Genomic DNA, 25,402 nt, shown 5'->3' on the forward strand with positions numbered 1-25,402 from the left:
ATAATATGCTTGAATAATCTTTTTTTTTTTTTAATTTTTGAGACAGAGAGAGACAGAGCATGAGCAGGGGAGGGGCAGAGAGAGAGGGAGACACAGAATCTGAAGTAGGCTCCAGGCTCTGAGCTGTCAACACAGAGCCCGACACAGGGCTTGAACTCACGGACTGCAAGATCATGACCTGAGCTGAAGTCGGACACCCAACTGACTGAGCCACCCAGGCGCCCCTTTTTTTGTTTTTTGTAAATAATATGCTTAAATAATCTTAATAACAATAGTAGAGTTAGAAATAGTATGAAAAAGCTATACATCAATTCCATTTATCAAGTGCTAACTAAACCTAGCAATATATCAAAACAATAATACACACCCAAGCAAGATTCATTCCAAAAATAAAAGTAATACAAAGTTTAAAAGTTTCCAAATAGTATAAAAATTAATAAAGTGGAAAACAAAAATTTCCCAGAATTGGGATGGGGGCTAAGGGTAGAACAAGATTCCAGGGTGTCTTCTGGCTTTAATTCTCCCAAAATGCCTGCAGAAAAAACACTTGAAACAAAATGTTTTATGTAGTGAAATGATAAAGAGAAGTTACTAAAATATTCTTAACATTAATACTATTTGCCTTTCCAATAAACATGTGCCTCCTACTTATCCATAGCCCATTTTCACCAATACTTCTGTTTCTTATAGTTCTTAAGAGTACGTTCCACATAGAGTTTTATTCCAGAGGTTCCTTTTACTCTTAAATACATTGTGTTAACTATCAAAAATCAATGTTCACAGTAGATAGTTAAATAGTTGCAGCACCCTTTTGAGGTTAAGCCAAGCAGACTACTGATTTACATACCAATTTTTTGAGGATTCCTTACTTTGACACAATATAACCTTGCTCTATCCAAATATCATCTTAAGAGTGTCAAAAAGGGGCGCCTGGGTGGCGCAGTCGGTTAAGCGTCCGACTTCAGCCAGGTCACGATCTCGCGGTCCGTGAGTTCGAGCCCCGCGTCGGGCTCTGGGCTGATGGCTCAGAGCCTGGAGCCTGTTTCCGATTCTGTGTGTCTCTCTCTCTCTCTGCCCCTCCCCCGTTCATGCTCTGTCTCTCTCTGTCCCAAAAATAAATAAACATTAAAAAAAAAAAAAAGAGTGTCAAAAGTATGCCAGTCTAAAATCTCACCTAAGTATTTTGATGTGATTCCAGCATGACTGAGATTGTTATAGAACATGACAATATGTACTTTACTTCATTATTGACTGGAGAACGGAGATTCTTTTTTTTTCTTCACCTTTTTTTTTTTTCATTCTCAGCTCTTGGGGCTGAAATATATAGATGATTCTCCACAAATCTTTTCTATTGTGGAAGCAGAAATACTGTAGGCTCCTACATCTGTGAGAAGACAGGCAAGGAGCACCTGGGAGACATTATGCCACTGATATACTAATTGTTTCTGGGGACACTCTTCAATAAAAATTTTCCTACCCATAAAATAAAGCTACCCATGTGGTATTGCCCACCAGGGTACCAGAGTTGAATGGGACCACCAGTGTTGTCTGACCCTCTCCCCACAGACAGCCAAACAACAGTATGGCATAGAGTAAAGCCCAGAAACATCAGAGTTTGAAGATACAGATTCAGCTCTTAGCTCTGTCATTTTCTAATCATGTAACCTGGAGCAAATAATTTAAAATCTCCGAATTTCTCTCTCTTTCTCCCTCTTTATCTCTGTCTCTCGCTCTTAGATGTAAAATGAAAGTTTGAACAAAATAATTTCTCAAGTATCTTTGCTCTCTAAGATTTTCACACATTCAGAGCAGATGGTTCTTAGCAATTTTCCATGAGGATTAATCAGGTAAGATTCTTATGTCACCTTTATGTCTTTAACAACTCATTGTTCATCATACATGAAGAACTGTGATTTCATTTTTATGATCTTCCATTTCCTACTGATTAGTTAGGTATACATTGTGGCATATTAAATATCATAATTTCTACAATTAACCCAACAGGAACTCTTTGCTTTGAGCTGTCCTCTATAAATAGTGAGAATAGTCAATGCACTGTTTACAAAAAATGATAAGCCAGGCAGAAGGAGAGAAAAGCACATTAACGTCCCAATTCCACTATTAATTTCTTGCTAGATGGGACAGGCTGCAGTCACCTCATCTGTAACAAAAACTTTTTAAGTTTATTTATTTACTTTTGAGACAGAGAGAGTGAGTAAGCAGGGGTAGGGCAGAGAGAGAAGGAGACAGAGAATCTCAAGCAGGTTCTGCACTGTCAGCACAGAGCCCAACGCAGTGCTGGGATCCATGAACCGTGAGATCATGACCTGAGCTCAACCAACTGAGCCACCCAGCAGCCCTCATCTGTAATAAAAAATTTAACAACTGTCTTACCTATCTCATAAGAATACTGACAGAACCATATGGGTTAAAGTCTCTGCAAATGTAAATTTTGATGTTACTATAACGATTGATGTTGCCAACAGCTTCTAAGATACTAAACGGAATGAAGTGGCATGTATCTTATCAACTTCCAGTTGACTGTCTTGCTAAATATAGCACCAGACCACAGGTCTGTCTGTTGGATAAGCTCCCTGGCTTTAGTGCCCATAACAAGTTCAGTATAAACATTGTACATCGTTGAACCATGAAGAGCAGAGAGAATTTTTCCAAAGTATTTTTCTGGGAATAATGTGAAGGATCATCTTCTATGTGAATGGCTGTGACCTTGTACTTCCAGCACAAATAGAACTATGTTTTCTATACTGGTCCTAGTGAAGATGTAATTTCAAGGAGAATGACTTATTACTTCTGTGCATGGTAGGGGGAACAATAACCCTTGCTTAACCCAGTGATCTGTGCATAATCTTCCCCCTGGCAACAATTTAAAGACATGAAAGGAAGAAGCAGTTTGGATTCCAGTTTTCATCTAGTTAAGAAATCCATGCTGCAGACCAGAAGTTTGCCATAATTTACACAGTTTTGTTTTCAACTGGATGGGTCTTTAAAGCTAAAGCAACAGAAATTCCCATGGCAACAAACCACAAGTATCAGAATCAAATCTTGAAACAGTGGTCATTCTGGATCTAGAATAAAATGAATTTATTGCCAGTCTTAAAAAGACAATAATAATTCTATCACCCTGTCTCAGAGGTTAATAGAAGAGTAACAGCAAACTCCCATCAGGTCTCATGACTATCCAAATCATGAAAGCATCACGTCAAATTGCTAAACTGAGGCTTTAAAATAAATTTAGAGTCAAACACTGAAAAGGAGCAATGGACACTTAAAGGTTCATCCAAGGATTGTGATTCTCTGTCTTCACAACAGGAGAGAATAATTCACAGCTTGTTTTCAAACCTCATTCTGTGTTTGGAAATAGAAAGTTGGACAAAATGCCTTGAACAAATTTCAGTTACCTTAAACTACAAGCACCATTTAGAGACCATGACAAACAAAATTAATGTCAGTATTAAAGGATTTGCAAAATTAATTAGAAATGCATTTTGGGGTGCCTGGGTGGCTCAGTCAGTTAAGCGTCCAACTTCGGCTCAGGTCTTGATCTCGTGGTTCTTGAGATCAAGCCTTGTGTCGGATTCTGTGCTGACAGCTCAGAGCCTGGAGCCTGCTTCGGATTCTGTGTCCCCCCGCCCCCTCTCTCTATCTCTCTCTCTATACCCCTCCCCCACTCGTGTTCTGTCTCTCTCTCTCTCCCTCTCTCTCTCAAAAATAAACATAAAAAATTTTTTTAAAGGTATACTTTTTTTTTTTTTAAGAGACAGAAAGAGGGGCGCCTGGGTGGCTCAGTCAGTAAAGCGTCTGACTTCGGCTCAGGTCATGATCTCGCGGCTTGTGAGTTCAAGCCCCATGTCGGGTTCTGTGCTGACAGCTTAGAGCCTGGAGCCTGTTTCAGATTCTGTGTCTCCCCCTCTCTCTGCCCACCCCATGCTCATGCTCTGTCTCTGGCTGTCAATAATAAATAAATGTTAAAAAAAAATTAAAGAGACAGAAAGACAACTGATATGGACAGGTTTTTGGAAATGAAGTATACCAAATAGTCAAGCACTGAAAATGGAACTAAGACTTCCCAGAATGCCATGGTGGACATAATTACCCAGTGCTACAAACTAGGTGGCAGCTTTAAAGAAAAGGTATTGATTTCCCAGTCACTTATTATATGCCACAGACAGTAATTCTTCCAAAACACCAAACACTTTTCAGACAGACAAGCATGTTCCAGCTTTCTGATAGTGTCAATTAATTCTGAGGAATCATTTTAAATTCTCTCCAGTGAGAGACTTTTGTTATTGCATTTTAGTTTCATTTAAACCCCTTTTCAAGAACTGTGTCTAATAGACCTTCAGAGCATCTCTGGGCAGCTCTAACTTACATAACCTCATTTTTCAAAAGTGTTCATTACTTTCTCCCCCTCTTAACATGCTCTCACTCCAGCTCAGGGCCTCCCCGGGGGGAATTTGCTGCCTGCTTTGGTAATATAGTAGTGCCTACCTTTGAGACTTTTTCTCATTTCTAAATGGAGTGTGCAGAATATGAAGGGGGTGGGGACAATGCTCCTATTGTTGCTGATTGGCAATGGAATCAGAATCTGCCAGTGAAAATAGCCTACAATCATATCTAGCCAGGATATTATCCAGGGCACATGTGGGAGAAATAAAAGGAAATAATGGAAAATGACAAAAAGAAATGGCTTCATTTCTACTTCCAATACAGAAAAAAAAAGAAAGAGAAAAGAAAGGAAAAAATAAATATCCAAGTATATTTTAAAAATTAATACATTATTTAAAGTAAAAATTATGAAGTGTGCTACAGAGTCATCTTATATTCCATTTGAAATTCTGCAAGAATATAGTGTAGCTTCATTTAAACAGCATACTCCACAATTTTGCTAAACATTAAAAAAAAAACCCTCTCAGCTAGAGATAATTCACTGGAACACCTCACTTTGCTGCTCAGTGAAATTGAACACTATTTGCAAATTCTCACTTGCAAAAAGCAAAAGAAAGCTATAGTCATACTTATCCTCACCTCTTTTTCATCCTGAGGAGGGAAAAAAGTACATTAAAAACCATAAATGTAAAATGTTTTCTTTATCAGTGAAACAGCAAACTGGAGTAAAAGGAAAATATTAAAGTATCTACTTCATAGTTGTATGTGTACAAAGTCACCACTATTTTTTAATAATTCTCAACTCATTAGCCTGTTAGTGTTTTTATTTTTCTTCCAGACATAAAGCTTAAACTTGGTCACAGATATTTATGAAAGGCCAGAATGCCTCCAGCACTGTAATTTAGAAATCATGTTTTCCTCAGTCACACACTCTCCCTGAAATCTATTAAATATGTAGAATTTCACATTGATTTAACCACCTATGCATGTACATCAAGTACAGCTCTATCTATGCATTCATGAGTCTCCAATGCAAGGATGCCGTAATACAAAAATAATAAGGGTCCTCCAAGCATTCCAATGTGCCATAAGAAGATGGACAGGCAGAGACAATGCCCACTTCTACTACTTACAAACCAAGTGATCCTGGACACATTATTAAAATCTCTCACATTTCATTTTTCCATCCATAAAATGAAGATGATAACCACTACCCACAGGATTGTTGGAGATTAAATGAGATAATGTATGCAAAGCACTAATCACAGAGTAGGCACTTAATAAATGGTTTTATTTCCTTGTTCTCTTTCTGAGGGAAAAAAAACAAACAAACACTGAGAGATACTCCATGCTGTTTTGATGTCTAAAATGTGCTTTTCCTTTAGCAAAGATAATGTGAAATTATGTGCATGTGGAAGGGAACAGGTTTGATATGCCATTGAAGAAGAGACAGTTGCCCCATCAAGAATTCACCCTCCAAGGTAATCAGAAAGCCATACTCCAAATGTGTCTATTACAGGTGCTCCAGAGAGCTTTACCTGCCATTAATAGCATGGTGCTTTGCCAATGTTAAAAATGGAATTTTACTGGTGAAATTAGAAATTAGCACAACATATATAAATATGGATGATAATTACTGAAATGAGTGGTATGCAGGATGTGTGTATTGGTAATAATATTCTAGAGACATCCCTCCAACTCTTTTATTAATAAGGTATAAAAATCTAGAAAATTCCAAACTTGTATTCATTGGGATGGACCCTGAGGCTATCCAGTCCTGCCATCCATCTGGTCAAAGGATTCTGGTTGCCTGATGTCCACCACAAAAGCAACTGGATTCTGCTTTTGAAACTTGCAAGTGGTGTTTTGATCACCTAAAATGAAGAGAACGTGGACTTCATAAAGCTTACTGAACAGTGTCTGAACTATGTGACCTGACTTGTAATAAATTTTTTGTTTAAATAAATGTCTTGATATGCAGCAGAATTTCGTCTGAGATCTGCTTTCATTAAAACCAAGCAGCAAATTTGCAAAGTTATTTGACAGTTAGTAGTCAACTCCAACTCCTACTTACTGCAAACTTTTTGGCAACTATTATGATGTACCTAGGTGCTATTATGAACAACCTAATAGTTGTGTGTGACCAAACAAACTTGGGCCAGTTTGCTTCATGCTAGCTTTTTTTTCTAATTAAAAAAATATATTAACTTAGATCAATGGCTAATTAGTTTATTGTGGAATGCAAACACAGAATAAATCAAAGGAGTGGAAATAAAGTGAAATTAGAAATCAAAAGAAACTACTGGCACCTCATCAAGATAAAAAGCTTCTGCACAGCAAAGCAAACAACCAACAAAACTAAAAGGCAACCAATGGAATGGGAGAAGATATTTGCAAATGACATATCAGATAAAGGGTTAGTATCAAAAATCTATAAAGAACTGAGCAAACTCAACATCCAAAAAACAAATAATCCGGTGAAGAAATGAGCAAAAGACATGAACAGACATTTTTCCAAAGAAGACATCCAGATGGCTAACATACACCTGAAAATCAGGGAAATACAAATCAAAACCACAATGAGATACCCCCTCACACCTGTCAGAATGGCTAAAATTAATAACTCAGGAAACAACCGACGTTGGCAAGGATGTGGAGAAAGGGGAACACTTTTGCACTGTTGGTGGGAATGCAAACTGGTGCGGCTACTTGAAAACACTTCAGAGGTTCCTCAAAAAATTAAAAATTGAGCTACCCTATGACCCAGCAATTGCACTACTAGGTATTTACAAAATGCTGATAGGAAGGGGTACATGCAGCCCAATGTTTACAGCCACACTATCAACAACAGCCAAATTATGGAAAGAGCCTAAATGTCTATAGACTGACAAATGGAGAAAGAAGATGTGGTATATATACATACACACACATACATGGGAATATTACTTGGTGATGGCGATCAAAAAAGAATGAAATCTTGCCATTTGCAACAACATGGATGGAACTAGAATGTATTATGCTAAGCAAAATAAGTCATTCAGAAAGACCATTGCCGTATTTCACTCATATGTGGAATTTAAGAAACAAAACAGATGAACATAGAGAAAGGGAAGGAAAAACAAGATAAAAACAGAAAATGAGGCAAACCATAAGAGGCTCTTAAATACAGAGAACAAACTAAGGATTGCTGGAGGGTGTTGGATGGGAGGATGGGCTAAATGGGTGATGGGCATTAAGGAGGGCACTTGGTGGGATGAGCACTGGGTGTTATAATGTAAGTGATTAATCACTAAATTCTACTCCTGAAACAATCATTACACTCTATGTTAACTAACATGGATTTAACTACAATGAAAAAAAAAGAAATCAAAAGAATGTAATTTGTAAAAATTATAATGTCGAAGCTGGTAAAGTTTCAGTGAGTTGACATTTGGCTATTGGCATCATAAAGTAACTCCATTTTCTGGAGAGAAAAATGGGTGACATTTATCATGAACCTTAAAAATAAATGTTCTACCAATGACCACATTAAAAGATGCTCAACATCACTAGCTATCAGGATAAGGCAAATCAAAACCACAATGAAATACCACTTCATACCCACTAGGATGGCTCTAATCAAAAACACCAATAATAATAAATACAGGCAAGGATGTGGAGAAATTAGAACACTCATACATTGCTGGTGGAAATGTAAAATAGTGCATCCATTTTTGAAAACAGTCAGTTCCCCAAAAGGTTAAATATCAGAGTTGCCATGTGACCCAGCAATTCCACTCCTAGGTACATTCTCCAAGAAAAATGAAAACTAGCATGCAAACGTTCACAGCAGTATTATTCATAATAGTTGAGAAGGAGAAACAAATGTCCGTCAACTCAGGAATGGATAAATAAAATGCATATATCCATGTAACGGAATATTATTCAGTCACAAAAAGAAATGAAGTAGCACTGATATATGCTGCAACGTGGATAAATCTGAAAACGTTATGCTAAATGAAAGAAGCCTGTCACTGAGGACCACATATTGTATGATTCCTTTTTACAAATTGTCAAAAATAGGCAAATCCATAAAGCCAGGAAGTATATTGATAGTTGTCTAAGACAGAGAGCTGGGGGCAAATGAAAACGACTACTAATGGGTACAGGGTTTCTTTTGGAGTAATAAAAATTTTCACAAATTGAGTGTGGTGATGGTTATACATCTCTACAAATATTGCATGCTTTAAATAAATGAATTGTATGGTATGGAATTATCCCACAATAAGGTTGTTGTAAAAAATTATTAATGTTCAAACTCCTTGACCCTGTAACCCTAAGCATCAGTTTGAACCATAGAAAATTACCAATATTTTTGGCCTACAAAACAGCAATCCTAAGATGGAGTCCAAGATTTATTTATAAAGAAGTTCATTAGCTGCAATTTTATTATAACATAATTTTGGAAACAATCTAAACGTCGAGGGGGAAAAAAAGATTAAACTATTGTATAGGGGCACCTGGGTGGCTCAGTCAGTTAAGCGTCCGACTACGGCTCAGATCATGATCTCACAGCCCATGAGTTCGAGCCCCGCATGGGACTCTGTGCCAACAGTTCAGAGCCTAGAGCCTGCTTTGGATTCTGTGTTTCTCTCTCCCTCTCCCTCTCCCTCTCTCCCTCTCCCTCTCCCTTTTCCTCTCCCTCTCCCTCTCCCCTGCTGGTATTCTGTCTCTGTCTCACTCAAAAATAAATAAACATTAAAAAAAAGGCATTTTAAAAAATTAAACTCTTGTACAATTACATGGTAGAACATAATGCAGACACATAAATTACCTTCTTAAAGAATTGTTTAAAGCATGATAAAATACCATTATACCCCATGATGCAAATTTGGAATTATATCTTTATTTATAGGCAAAGACAAGTAAATATAAGGAAATACACCAAGAATATTAACAGAATTATGTGTAAAAGTTAAGATTTTGGGTGATTTTAGTTTTCCCTTTATTTTTGTACTTTGCAAATTTTCTATGATAAGCTTGCATTACTCTTACAATTAGAAAATAATCTTTCATCAAGAAAGTAGGGATGGAAGGATCATACCTCAAGTTCATAAAAGCCATATATGAAAGATCCAATGCTAATATCATCCTCAATGGGGAAAAACTGAGAGCTTTCCCCCTAAGGTCAGGAACAAGACAGGGATGTCCACTCTCGCCACTGTTATTCAACATCATATTGGAAGTCTTCGCCTCAGCAATCAGACAACACAAAGAAATAAAAGGCATCCAAATTGGCCAGGAGGAGATCAAACTTTCAGTCTTTGCAAATGACATGATACTTTATATGGAAAATCCAAAGGATTCCACCAAAAAATTGCCAGAACTGACCCAGGAAGTCAGCAAAGTTGTAGGATATAAAATCAATGCACAGAAATCAGCTGCATTCCTATACACCAACAATGAAGTGACAGAAAGAGAAATTAAGGAATAGATCCAATTTACAGTACACCAAAAACCATAAAATACCTAGGAATAAATCTAACCAAAGAGGTAAAAAATCTATACACTGAAAATTATAGAAAGCTTACAAAAGAAATTGAAGAAGACACAAAAAAAAAAATGGAAAAGTATTCCATGCTCCTGGATAGGAAGAACAAACATTGTCAAAATGTCAATACTACCCAAAGCAATCTACATATTCAATGCAATATCTATCAAAATAACACCAGCATTCTTCACAGAGCTACAACCAAACAATCCTAAAATTTGTATGGAACCAGAAAAGACCCCAAATAGCTAAAGCAATCTTGAAAAAGAAAACCAAAGCAGGAGGCATCACAATCCCAGACTTCAAGCTGTATTACAAAGCTGTAATCATCAAGACAGTATGGTATGGGGACAAAAACAGACACTCAGATCAATGGAACAGAATAGAGAATCCAGAAGTGGACCCACAAACATGTGGCCAATTAATCTTTGACAAAGCAGGAAAGAATATCCAATGGAATAAAGAAAGTCTCTTCAGCAAGTGGAGCTGGGAAAACTGGACAGTGACATGCAGAAGAATGAACCTGGACCACTTTCTTCCACCATACACAAAAATAAACTCAAAATGGATGAAAGACCTCCATGTAAGACAGGAAGCCATCAAAATCCTCGAGGAGAAAGCAGGCAAAAACCTCTTTGACCTTGGCCGCAGCAACTTCTTACTCAACACATCTCCAGAGGAAAGGGAAACAAAAGCAAAGATGAACTATTGGGACCTCATCAAAATAAAAAGCTTCTGCACAGAGAAGGAAACAATCAGCAAAACTAAAAGGCAGCCGACAGAATGGGAGAAGATATTTGCAAACAACAGATCAGATAAAGGATTACTATCCAAAATCTATAAAGAACTGAGCAAACTCAACACCCAAAAACCAAATCATCCAGTGAAGAAATGGGCAAAAGACATGAATAGACACTTCTCCAAAGAAGACATCCAGATGGCCAACCGACACATGAAAAAATGCTCAACTTCACTCATCATCAGGGAAATACAAATCAAAACCACAATGAGATACCCCCTCACACCTGTCAGAATGGCTAACATTAACAACTCAGGCAACAATAGATGCTGGCAAAGACCCAGAGAAAGAGAATCTCTTTTGCACTGCCGGTGGGAATGCAAACTGTTGCAGCCACTCTGGAAAACAGTATGGAGGTTCCTCAAAAAACTAAAAATAGAACTACCCTACAACCCAGTAATTGCACTACTAGGTATTTATCCAAGGGATACAGATTTGCTGTTTCGAAGGGGCATATGCACCCCAATGTTTATAGCAGCACTACCAACAATAGCCAAAGTATGGAAAGAGCCCAAATGTCCATCAATGGATGAATGGATAAAGAAGATGTGGTATATATATACAATGGACTATTACTCAGCAATCAAAAAGAATGAAATCTTGCCATTTGCAACCATGTAGATGGAACTAAGCGAAATTAGTCAGTCAGAGAAAGACAAAAATCATATGACTTCCCTCATATGAGGACTTTAAGAGACAAAACAGATGAACATAAGGGAAGGGAATCAAAAATAATATAAAAACAGGGAGGGGGACAAAACATAAGAGACTCTTAAATATGGAGAACAGAGAGTTACTAGAGGGGTTGTGGGAGGGGGGATGGGCTAAATGGGTAAGGGGCATTAAGAAATCCACTCCTGAAATCATTATTTCACTATATGCTAACTTGGATGTGAATTTTAAAAAACAAATAAAATGGTGAAAAAAATAAATAAAAATAAAAATTTTTTACTTTAAAAAAATGAAAAGAGGGCCGCCTGGGTGGCGCAGTCAGTTAAGCGTCCGACTTCAGCCAGGTCACGATCTCGCGGTCCGTGAGTTCGAGCCCCGCGTCGGGCTCTGGGCTGACAGCTCAGAGCCTGGAGCCTGTTTCGGATTCTGTGTCTCCCTCTCTCTCTGCCCCTCCCCCGTTCATGCTCCGTCTCTCTCTGTCCCAAAAATAAATAAATGTTGAAAAAAAAAATTAAAAAAAAAAATGAAAAGAATCTTTCATAAAAAGAAAGGAAAATAAAACAAGAAAGACCAAGATGCTTAATGTACTTGGAATTCAACTAAATTTCACTTTTACTCAAAAAAGAATTTAAGTTTTCAAAATTCCAATTCAAGTATTTCAGCCTTAAGGTGAAAAGAAGAAACCTTGCTGTTTTATTCAGACAATAACACTAGAATAGTTATTCAAAGAAGACAGTTATCTGTCTTAATTTGAAATCTTCACTGAACAAGAATCCACAACACCCTGTTCTTGTTCTTTAGTAATCATTCTTCCTGCCACCAAGTGCTTATTTATTTCTGATCTGTGATTGTGTATCATCCTCCCTTGTCCAAGCCATGTATAAATCATAGATAGAGTTTATAAGACAGTTTTCTGTCATTTTCCACTTTTATAAGTGGCTTGACTAGTAAGAGTACTTCATGTTCTGCCAGCTAATAGAAGCCATGGATGTACTGGTCCCTGAAAACCAAAATGCACTAAACTCCTTCACCCCTGACCTTTCCCTCCCAGATGCCCCTAGAGTCTTGTCCGTCCAGCCCTATATATCTCCAGCCTGGTGGGGTCAGATTTAAGGTCGTCAAGTCTCTTAATGTCCCCAGTTCAGGTGATGGTAGATAACAAGATTACAGCCTGATACTCATGAGCAGATGCAGCACAATGATACTTGAGGCGAGCACAATAAAAAGACAATGGTGTCTTGTACTTCAAGGTTAGCACCTAAGGCAGCCTAGAGGAACTCACACCTTATGTGAACACCTGGAGTTCAGAGGAGAAAAGATAGATTCAATTGAAGAGTCCATCACAATTTATCATAGTTATTTGAGAAGAAGCTTTGGATGAAATCTTGCGCTCTACTAAAAGCCATTATTTTGGGGCGCCTGGGTGGCGCAGTCGGTTAAGCGTCCGACTTCAGCCAGGTCACGATCTCGCGGTCCGGGAGTTCGAGCCCCGCGTCGGGCTCTGGGCTGATGGCTCAGAGCCTGGAGCCTCTTTGATTCTGTGTCTCCCTCTCTCTCTGCCCCTCCCCCGTTCATGCTCTGTCTCTCTCTGTCCCAAAAATGAATAAACGTTGAAAAAAAAAGCCATTATTTTATCATAAGCCCTTGTGATATGTAAGCCCTTACTCATGTAAGCCCTTGTGATATGTAGCCCTTACTCATGTAAGTAAAAGGTACAGGAAAAAATTGTCGAATTATCTAAATCATAAAAATTATACATCTAATCACTACTTAAAGCTACATTATATACCTACATATATATTTCGCTTATTGTCTGTCTCTACCACAAGAATTAAGCTTGGAGAGAGAAGAAATCTTTGTCCGTCTTAATCAGTTTAACCCCAGTACTGGGAACAGTGCCTCAAACATAGTAGTGTTCTACTAAGTAGAAACTCAGTAAGTAGCAAATGAGTGAATAGTTCCTCCACATGGTGAACACTATTCAGCTGGTAAGAATAATGTTTGGATCAATGATCACTCAAAATTCTCTCCATTCTGCATTGGAACAGTGATAGCCCTCTGAATTATCTAGTTCATTTATTTTGTGTCCCTGCTATTTCATGTTCCTGCTAAATGCAAACTACCTTACAATGTTTTGCAAAGTATATGGAAAGACATAGAAGGATGTCACATCCAAGCACGTACCATTTCCTTGGTAACTCTCAGAAATTGAGAAACCAAGAAAGTAAGAAATTACAAATGCTGGGATTATCTGAAGACATCAGAATTTTGCAAGAGGCTTATAAATTTGCAAGCATGCCAAGCATTATTTGCATCTGAAATGCAAAATGCACCATGTAGTCACTGTCCTTCATTTTGTCAATTGTTGTATTACTAATTTTTTTTTTACTTCCTGATAATCTGATCACTGCATATTCTCTAAATTAATTGTTAGTCAAATCCAACTGCAATCATTGAGGACATCTGAAAAAATGTTAAACTATAAAATATTAGGAACCACTATTAAGGACAAACGATAATCACTTTTGGAGTAGTGCCTACTTAAATCAGAGATGTCAGAATAGGACTTAAACCTCAGAAAAGTATTAAGAAGATGAGACCTTTTGCAATTAGATATGAATATAAGTAAAGCACAAGGCCAAATCCGGAATAGAGTGACCATTTTCTATTGAATGCGAACCCTTAAACAGGTCCCCGACAAGTAGACCTGACTTCTTACCCCAAAGTTAGACTGCCTATGCAAGAGGCAGAGAATAGAGCCAGAAGTCCACAACAATATTTCTCCAACCGAAAAAATTCCCTGAAGTTTAACCTGAGTTCTGACAAGGACTGTGTTGGTAATGGTTTTCATGCAGATCTTGCTTGTTTCTGAAACTCTCAGTCAGATATAGTCCAGGGAACACTTAGAACATGAACAAATGAGTCTCTGAAGCTCTGGTAGTTTCACAGTGATCATATGGGACCTGGGTAATAGCTGTTAAAAGGCAAACAGTGCAATGACTAGGCAGTTGAAATGTAGATAAAGTATTGCAATCAACAAATTATGAGATTTAATCTAAACTTTTCTAGGACTGAAATCTTATTGATCAAATATAACTTGAAATCATGAGCCATCTGCCAGGAATTCTAAAATCTTTTTGCTAGGCACTGATTTTTAACTATAATTTTATTGCAACAGGTTTGAAAATCTAACTTAACTGGAGTGGAATATAGGTAGAAAAGGGGCAAAATGAGGTAAGAACACAAAGGCCACTTCTTATAATTAGTTAATTCACTGTTTGTTTAGCATTTGAGTGTCCAAAAGACAATAGAACATTAATAGAAAACACATAAACCTGCCTGGCAGAATTGCAATACCACTAGCCATGTATACCAGGAGATTTTAAAAAAATGTTAACTTTTTGAAAAGTACCTTTGTGTAGAAACTAACTCTTCAGAAGACGACAGAAAAAATCTGTCCATCTTGCTTCCATTAAGTCGATTTTATTAAACTCACTAGTTGTTTGGGGATTAGCTATTTTGGCAGAACTAAAGCTTGTGGCCATGTCTACAGACTTCCAAAAAAAATCAATTTTATGCCAGTCAAATTCCATGCAAGTCACACATCTGTGAGCTGCATTCATTCTTCTGGGACCCCCAGTTTTTCACTCCTATCAGCACAATGTATTCAACATCTCTCTTACTACAGTGAACTGTAATACCTTTTGCACCCTTGACATCGCACCATGATCTTAAACATTAGCCTTTGCACAATCAAGAATAGCTAAAAAATGTAAAGCCAAGAGCTTATCAAATCCTTCCCATTATTTGGCTGTGAGGCTCAAGCCTGTTGCAAGTAACAAAGCTCCAGCTTCTGCAAGTCTTATTAGCATCATCTGTGCACCATCCTCAACACCAATTGGTAGGGCAGCATCACCCATAACGGATTCCTGGAATGTGGCCAGTCCCAGCAGCCAAGTTCAGTTGGCTGCATCCCAGTTCTGCAGGGTGTCTGAACATGCTGGCACAAAGAAGAGCAGCAGGGTAGCTGAACACTCTGAATCATGAGTTGGAGAGAGGTGACCATACGCTGAAGAAACCCTGTAGAGATTAGCCAAAGAACTTCAAGCCACAACTGCTTATATGTCAGCTGTTGGAAAGTAAATGCAATGGACATATTCTTTATGCAACATTGCAGTAAGAATGGCTCCTTTGGGGACCAGGTATAGGCAAGCTGGGAAGGACAGAGAAGAGCCCATGTTCATTTTCATACCCCAGGTTTCATCAGGCCTGCCCTTACATCTTGATAGATCACCAATGTTTGCTCCCATCCAACTATCATTATTTTATTCTGCAAAATAATGCCTGTCTTTACTCACCCAAGAATAACAAAGTGATAAATTAATTAGATGCAAGGAGTGTAGTCATACCATTTAAATCAGCTGGCTTATACACATCACTGAAAAACAGGGACATTTGCTAGAAACCCATGAAGTGAACCAAGAAATTCCAATCCTCTCATTTGTATGATCTGCCTTTGTGTGCACTTCCAACGTGAATTACCAAACTAGTAATTTGTCAGTATGTAATTTAAATTATTAATATGTTCTTATGGTAGACTATTATTTCACTTAAACTCTAACCACTGCTGATAAAATTATTGCTAATTATGCAAGCACTTTAAAGAGTATGATGATTTTAAAGTCATTGAAAGGGAAGTTTTTAGGCAGAGTCTGGATGACCACCTGTCAGGTAAAGATTCCTAAGGATGAGGGCAAGGTTGGTGGGAAATGATCTTGATGACCTTTCCAGCCTTTTCCATGAATATGATACAGCACAGCCATTGAAATACAGGCATAGAATTTTCAAGAGACACAATATGATCCTATGCACAATTATGTTAGATACATAAATAGTCCAGAAATGAATATCCCACATTTAATTTTCAATTTATCCCAGGCAAATAATTTACTGATTCTCATATCACAAAATGTTTGGAATTACACCAAACACAACACAACTGATAGTCTCCAGAAGTTGACATTTTAAGAAATCAGGAGATACAAATCATATTAGGCTAAATATGCAACAAATTTACCATGACCTATATGAACAATGACATAGCAGTTATGTGTATAAATAAAATAACAAATAGATTCAAATTATTTGTTTGGCTTTGAAATAGATGACGAGATTTCATGAAGTTCATTTGCTGTAAGTGCTACCTTAAGCGCTTTACACCAATAATCTATTTTACCCTTCACAACAACGCTATTATGGAGGTTCTGAGGCCAAGAAAAATTGAGCAACTTGCTGAAGGTCACTCAGCTAGTAAGCAGCAGGGCAAAGACTTGAACCTGCCTCAAATGCTATCGTATCAGGAGCCCCCTACCCAGCACTGAGCACTGGGCTTCCTTGTTTCCTTACTTGCAGGCAATACTGAAACTAAGTTTATACCGGTGAATATGGGAGGAGGTTGTCTGAAGCCTGCCTAACAGACCAAAGAAAACTAATTTGAGTTTTAAAATGTGAATTGCACAAAGTTGGTAGGGCTCTGCAAGCAAAGGTATATGCATGCTACTACTATTATAAATAGGTTCAATATTCCTGAAAGCTATCTGTATCTTGGAATGAGAGCTATAAAACTTTTCTTGCCCTTTGACTCAGTAACTTCAGTCTTTGGAATATACCCCAAGGAAATAACACAGAAGAAAAAGGTAATTTGTTCAAGATGCTCATTCAGGAGCTCTTTGAATTAGTGAAAAACCAGAAACAACCCAAATTTCCAGTAATGGGACAATGATTAAGCAAACTATGCTATGTAGAAAAAGAAAAAAAAAACCTCATAATCCCTAAAAATGGCAAATATAGACTACATTCACATGTGGACATATATGTAAGAAATAATTCTACATTAAAAAGTAGACTACAAATTAGTAGAAGCATTGTCTTGTGCCAAGACTTTTTTTTTTTTACTTGTGCCAAGTAAAATACTATGTGCATTAACAATCCCACAAGACAAATGTGAATTTATAAAGAAGTAGATTCTTCATTTCATTGTTGTAACTCCAAGAGTGGAACTGGCATATAGGCTATCCATAATAAAAACTTCTAGACAATTTATATGGAACTAAATTTTTAACTGAGACCAGACTGTATCTCACATGTATTAATGTGTTGTCAGTAAGAGCTAATTTTTTTTATGAGGGCTCACTATGTGCTGAGCACTCTTCCAAGTTCTATCCCTGTATTCTCTCATATAATCCCTCTATAGCCTCATGAGATAAGTATTATTATTATCATCTCTCTTCCTAGAGGAGGAAATTGGAGCACAGAAAAGCAAAACAACTTGCCCAAGGTTACACAGGCTATGGCGGAGTTGGAGTTTCAACCAGGGTAGGCTGTTGCCAGGCTTATCTGCAGCCATTATGCCACAATGTCTTCTCTTATTTGAAAGAAGTATCTAGATCTTGTTCTTTCCCATTAATCACTTATAGATTTTTTCTGCTTTTTTCATGTATAGAATCCTTGTAGGGAAGAACAATATCCAGACACACAAGTTGAGATAAAATATTCTCCATCTAGTGTCACCTGTATGAACATAATTAACTCGCTCAAACTGGTAAGACTTCTTCCAAGAAATAAGACTAGAGTGGGGTTTTTAGCTTTAACTTTTGTAATTTTTTTTATTTTTAAAAAATTTTTTTTTTCAACGTTTATTTATTTTTGGGACAGAGAGAGACAGAGCATGAACGGGGGAGGGGCAGAGAGAGAGGGAGACACAGAATCGGAAACAGGCTCCAGGCTCTGAGCCATCAGCCCAGAGCCTGACGCGGGGCTCGAACTCACGGACCGCGAGATCGTGACCTGGCTGAAGTCGGATGCTTAACCGACTGCGCCACCCAGGCGCCCCTGTAATTTTTTTTAATGTAGGGTTTTTAAATCAGGTGAGGGAATTATAGAGACTAAAAAATAAAATGCTATTCTGGACACATAGGAAAATTGCAAAGGATAAAAACCTAACACATGGAGCAAATGTAATATTCAGTTGAGGTTGAATCTAAGAGATAAGTTGCCCGGGAATAAGTGACAAATACAGAAGAACATTTAAAGTTCTTGGAAAAATGATAATTTAGAAATAAGAATTTATGTTTTATATTTACCTAGTTTCTTATATTACAAAGTATTTGTTATTTACGATCTTATTGAATTCTCATGCTGTAAATGGTGAATAGTATAGTTGACAGAGGAGAGAACTGAGAGTCAAAGATTAAGTGTCTCACCCAAAGCAGGGCACTGTCCTTAGCGGGGCTGGAACTCCATCCCAGCCCTCATTCTCAGTAGAGCTAAACGCGGATGCTCTTCAACACAAAGCCCTGGGCAGACCTTCCCTCTAAATCATTCAGAGCTCATGAAGCCTTAGGCCGTAAGTATAAATCCACTGAGAGAAGTCCAGAAAACAAATCTGACAGAAGTGCAATCAGAGATGAGAATGAAATATACAAGAGGATCCTTTCAAGTGAAGGAGGCAGAGTGAAGGCAGGAATACCATCCATAATCTAAACCATTTGCGAGATGTCGTGGGCAGGTAGTGGGATGTTTGAAAAAACACAAAACTCTAATCCTTTTGTCTGAATCCTTATAAGAGGCACATGATTATAAGATTCTGTCACCGTTGGTGCAAATGCACAAAGTAACATTTTTGCTTTATCTGTACATTCCATGGAAACATTTGCTTAGTGAATGAGGTAGGCTACATTTTATACATCCCTAAATGCCCTCACCTTCTCACCTGACTCTGTCTTATGAAAACCTATGCTTTCTTGAGAGGTCAGATCAAATGCCACCTCTTCCAGAAGCATGTTATAGATCATCTTACTGATAATCTTGCTTTCTGCCTTGTTCACTCCAGGATGGCATTACATATTTGGGATTTATCTTTGTGCTTCCTACAGTCCCAACACAAGTGCCCCCACACTGTAGTTTTTCACTGAATCAGTAGGAAATTATCTGAGGTCCTATCATACTCTCAGGGTTTATAAACCTTTTCTTGGATATGGGTTATTCAAATTCAACTACAGATATGACCTCAGTAAAGGACCCTCTTCACTTAAAAATCTTGTCTCCTTATAATCATATTTTATGCTGGCCTTTTATACCAGAACATTTGCATTAATGTAATGCATTACTAATTAGTACTAGCAAATAGCAACTTCCCATCTTGAAGGCTAAATTATATAAAGTGTCTTTTTAATCAAATACATGTATGGCAGTCATCAAACTTAAACTAATTTGAAGTTTGCTTTTACCACAAATATTATAAATATTCCACCAGATTCTATTCAATATGAAGGTAATAAGAGCTTCAAAGCCAGAAAGAACTTCAGCTTTTTGAAGAGTCTCCTTTTTAATATGAGCTGGTGAATAAGCTACTGGTGAAAAACTTAAAAATTTCAGAACAAAAATACATTACTTCTACAAAAGTCAACTGCTCTTCAGGGACAAAAATAATGTTCTTTTTATTAGCAATTTGGAATAACAATTAAGTAACATTCATTTTATTGAGATTTTTATATAAGAACTGAGAAAACAATTCTTTGCAGTAGTTATGAAAACACAAGAGGAAGTGCTGAGTTTCCAAAACACAGTTTTGTTTCCCATCATCCCTATCTTCCCTTGGGTCATATGTGGTGGCAGTGTGACCCTCAATTAAAAAAGCTTACGTGTAAGTAAGATAAAGACCAGGGAAGGATACTACTGAAGCTTGCAATGCTTCACATTCTATGTACCACATTCAATGTACCACATTCTATGAAATATTCAAAACATCTGCTACATTTTGTAGAACACAAGAAAGGTTCTTTGATCCATGAATGGGTTAATCCAACAGCTATTCATGCAAGTCCTGTCCTTTTCAGGGAGAAGAGCAATCGATGATCAAGAAGGAGAGTACAAGTCACAAAAGCATGAAAACTTACTTTTTCATCATCTTCTGTAAATGGAGCACCTTCAGGAATCTTATTTATCGCCTGGGCCACACCAATAATCTCACCATCGCTGCTTCGGATAGGCATGCACAAGAGTGATTTTGTCTTGTATCCAGTTAGTTTATCAATTTCATCATTGAATCTTCGATCCTAAAATAAGACAGAGAAGGCATTAAATGCATGTGCATTGTTATCAGGAAGAAAGGGAGATAAGTATATTTCTGTGTATGATATTTTATCACTAGGAACTTTACCCAACGAATTTTTTTTTTTTAATTTTTTTTTTTTTCAACGATTATTTATTTTTGGGACAGAGAGAGACAGAGCATGAACGGGGGACGGGCAGAGAGAGAGAGGGAGACACAGAATCGGAAACAGGCTCCAGGCTCTGAGCCATCAGCCCAGAGCCCGACGCGGGGCTCGAACTCCCGGACCGCGAGATCGTGACCTGGCTGAAGTCGGACGCTTAACCGACTGCGCCACCCAGGCGCCCCTACCCAACGAATTTTTAATAACAATACCAGATTCAATTTCATGCTGAAGTCACCAAAAGAACATAAATGAAAATAAATCATGGCCGTAGTTGTTAACCATGGTAAATGAAGAAAGAAGCTTTAAACCTGACTACAACAACATCTCAAAGTTGGTGAAGGGGCAAGTGTTTTTAATGGAATTCTATACTGTGGTATTTATTAAAATATTTTATTTAACATAGACAACAGATTATGAAGTATCATATAAGAAAAATACATAATAAATATATATTAGCCACTTTGAAAAATATGCAGAAAAGCACCACTTTACTTCTGGTCAAAATGTCCTATGAAAAAAGAACCTATGAGCCCATAATGATACTTTTAAAATATTAAAGCAAACGAACAAAAAAAGCAGGCTTCTTTATAGCATGTCAGCTTAAAAAATGTAGAAGTAGGGCACTTGGGCGGCTCAGTCAGTTGAGCATCTGACTCTTGTTTTCAGCTCAGGTCATGATCCCAGGGTCTAGGGATCAAGCCCTGTGTCAGGCTCTCTCTTTCTCCCTCTGCCCCTCTCTCCTGCTTGTGTTCTCTCGCTCTCTACCAAAAAAAAAAATAATAATAATATATATGTGTGTGTGTGTGTGTGCGCGCGCGCATGCGCGCGTGCATGCGTGTAGAAGGAGTGGTAAATTATATAATATCTATTTTGCAACTACCAATATAATAACATATACAAGGATCACCAACAGATGTTAATACCACCAGGTAAAAGGTTGTTGTTAAACAGAATATTCACATAGTCTCAGACTGCCACCCCAAAGATTCCCTATTAAATTCAAAGAGAAAAAGATATCTTTATCATGAAAATGTCTAGTGGAGATCACCTTAAACAAGTAAGCAAACTTAGCATTACCACTAATGAGACAAAATAATATCATGTGCCTTCTGATGGGATGCAATGTGATGAGGACACAATATCATCAAAAACATGTTGTGTTCTTGTCAAATGTGTAACATAAATATGATCATTCAGGAAAAAGTAAAATTTTTAAAAATGCAGATTATTGGTCATTCTATCAGAAGCCTGACCTGAACCCTTCAAAAATGTCAATATCATGAGAGACAAAAAATTTTTAAATAAAAATAAATAGGGCCATGGGAGCTGTACTGGTTTAAAGAAGACTTAAGAAACTCAAAATCTAATGTGCGATCCTTCATTGAAAATTGTTATGCAATTTTTAAGGGGGATGACAGAGAAAGTTGAACATGGACATTATATTAGGTAATATCATTCTATTAACATAAAATTTCATAGGTGTGATAGTGGTTATTATAATTTTGTAGGAGAATGTTCTTTTTTTTAATGTTTATTTATTTTTGAGAGACAGAGGACTAATGGGGAAGGAGCAGAGAGAGAGGGAGACACAGAATCTGAAGCAGGCTCCAGGCTCTGAGCCGTCAGCACAGAGCCTGATGCAGGGCTCGAACTCATGAGCCATGAGATCATGACCCGAGCCAAGTAGGACTCTCAACCGACTGAGCCACCCAGGCACCCTGAGAATATTCTTTTATTAGGATATACATACTACAGTATTTGGGTGTGAAATGTCATAACACCTTCAACCTACTTTCAATGATAAGAAAGAGAAGGAAGGAAGGAAGGAAGGAAGGAAGGAAGGAAGGAAGGAAGGAGGGAGGGAGGGAGGGAGGGAGGGAGGGAGGGAGGGAGGAGAGAGAGAGAGAAAGAGAAAAGAGACTGGCTCCTGAAAAGGTAACAGGGACTAAAAATGTTCCAAGGAAGATGATAAACTAGATCCAGGCTCAATGCTTCCAGCAAGGGCCTGAGTGAAATGAAGCTTCTCCCAATGACCTCAATATTCTTTCTTAAAAGATGCTTAAAATACAAAAAAGCCCTGCTGTCTACCACCATCTAGAGCTATGAATTTCACCTGCCTAAGAGCCAAGGGAGACTAGCTGTGGACAGGGTGATAGCCTCAAGACCAAACATTGTTAGCTTTCTGATGAGGTCTGTGTTATCTTCAGTATCACAAGGACAGAGCCTTTAAAATCCATAATAAGGCCTGGTTCTGGTCTGGGACTCATGTAGGCTAACCTAAACCCTTAGGAAAGAAAGAGCCCTGAAGGAGAGAGGGAAATCAAAACCCAAACAAAATCAAATCACCTGCTCAAAATGAGCCTGCAACCAAACTTTCAGAAAAACACTAAATTTGTATTAATTTTTTTTTAATTCACCAAGATTACGACCCAGCAATGGCACTACTAGGTATTTATCTAAAGGATACAAAAAAGCTGATTTGAAGGTGCACATGCACCCCAGTGTTTATAGCAATACTATCAACAACAGCCAAACTATGAAAAGAGTCCAAATGAATTAAGAATGAATAAAGAAGATGTTGTATATATATACAAGGGAATATAACTCAGTGAACGAAAAGAATGAAATCTTGCAATCTGTAACAACTTGGATGGAATTAGAGTGTATTATGCTAAGTGAAATACATCAGTCAGAGAAAGACAAATATATGATTTTACTCATATATGAAATTTAAGAAACACAACAGATGAAACATAGGGGAAGTGAAGGGAAAATAATATAAAAACAGATAGGGAGGAAAAACCATAAGAAACCCTTAAATACAGAGAACAAACTGAGGGTTGCTTAGAGGGGTAGTGGGTGGGGGGATGGGCTAAATGGGTGGTGGGCATTTGTTGGGATGAGCACTGGGTGTTGTATGTAAGTGATGAATCACTGAAACCAACACTACACTTGAATTTAAATAAATAAACTTAAAAATAAATAAATTAATTAATTAATTAAAATAAAAAATTCACCAAGGACCCATTCCGTGTCAAGCTGTGAGCTAGAAGATACAGCAGGAAGCAAAAGAGGCACCATCCCTGCCTTCACAGAACTTGTAACGTAATGTAATGCAGGTGAGGCAGATGACATTTAAATGTATCACCATATACTGTAGTAAGTAATACTAGGAAAAGAGCAGAATGCCATGAGAAAGACTTAACAGGAGGGACCTATTTCTATGGGGATCAAGAAAGGTCTACCTGAAACCAGGACAAGTAACCTGTGGCTTGCATCAGGAGTAAGAGTTAGCCAGTCAAAGAAAACTGGGAAGAACTTAACAGGAAGCTAGAACAAGGCATGTGAAAAGTCCTGACGCAGGAAAATGCTTAGTAAGTTCCCCAAACTCCAAGGTCAGTGTGGCAAAAGCACAGGGAGCCCCAAAGAGAAAGGAGGAGGAAGGCAGGGGTCAGATGGTGCCAAGTCTTACAGGCTTGGAAAGAAGTTATTACATTAACCCTAAACGCAGTGGAATATGATTGAAGATCTTGAAGCAGAAGGATATGACTCATTATCCAGCACTTAGCATTCACTGAAATCATCTTATTAGTTTACTTGTTTTCCGTCCAGTAGTACATAAGATCTAAGACAGCAGACATTTGGACTCTCCTATTGACTGCTTCATACTGGCATATTGTAGGTGATCCATAATTGTTTTTTTGAGTGATCAGATTATTTTTTTAAGATTCCTAAATAAATAAATAAATAAATAAATAAATAAATAAATAAATAAAAGATTGTAATGCAACTATGTAAAACAGAAAAGTTAGAAAGGCCCTAAGGGCCCATATTTTACTCCTTGGCATATGTTTAGAGATACTTTTGCACAAGTACAGAAGAGAGATATACAAATGTAGACTATCGGATCAATTATGAAAAAAAAATTAAAAACCATTTCAATATCAGTCAATAGAAAAATAAACAAATTATGATCTCTTGTCCTGATAACATACTGTACAACAATTTTAATGAATAAACTAAAGCTACTTGTATTAACATAAACAAATATCAAAAACGTTAAGTAAAACAAATAACCTATAATCTGATATCATCTATACAATACTACTAATATTTAAAAACAATACTGGGGGCGCCTGGGTGGCGCAGTCGGTTAGGCGTCCAACTTCAGCCAGGTCACGATCTCGCGGTCCGTGAGTTCGAGCCCCACGTCGGGCTCTGGGCTGATGGCTCAGAGCCTGGAGCCTGTTTTCGATTCTGTCTCCCCCTCTCTCTCTGTCCCTCCCCCGTTCATGCTCTGTCTCTCTCTGTCCCAAAAATAAATAAACGTTGAAAAAAAAAATTTTAAAAACAATACTAAACACTATGTATGAATTCAAATACGTATCAAAAGTATAAAGCATAATGGGAATAATAAACTCTAAATTTATGTAAGTGGTTACCTCCGGGGAGGAAGGGAGGAAATGGCATCAGGGAGAGGTATGGAGGAAGCTTCAACTCTACCAATAGGTTTCTTTCTTTAAAAAAACAAACAAAACTGTGAAGCAAAATAGTACAATGTTAAGATTTTATAAACCTTAAGGGCATATTTACATCTAAATGTTTGAAGTATTTTATAATAAAAAGTTTAAAACCATTTTTTTAAAAAATTAATAACTTTGTGCAAGATGATACAGGATTGGAATATGATAAACCAATTAGGAAATTTCAATGATT

At 37.5% G+C, this 25,402-nt stretch overlaps 1 protein-coding gene across 3 annotated transcripts in view; it reads right to left on the reverse strand.

Moving 5' to 3' along the window:
- The window catches only part of PDE11A (phosphodiesterase 11A), a 414,495-nt gene that overhangs the window by 299,229 nt on the left and 89,864 nt on the right, over positions 1 to 25,402 (reverse strand). For all 3 annotated transcript variants that reach the window (XR_015255343.1, XM_086718963.1, XM_025933541.2), the window contains exon 2: positions 20,366 to 20,524. Coding sequence is in view for 2 of the 3 variants with exons in the window: in XM_025933541.2 (XP_025789326.1) it covers positions 20,366 to 20,524 (159 nt within the window). In the remaining variant the exon portion in view is untranslated. The remainder of the gene's footprint in view (positions 1 to 20,365; positions 20,525 to 25,402) is intronic.

The sequence above is a fragment of the Puma concolor genome, chromosome C1 (assembly GCF_028749965.1).
Source record: "Puma concolor isolate L17-30 chromosome C1, mPumCon1.1.hap2, whole genome shotgun sequence".
NCBI classification, from domain to species: domain Eukaryota; kingdom Metazoa; phylum Chordata; class Mammalia; order Carnivora; family Felidae; genus Puma; species Puma concolor.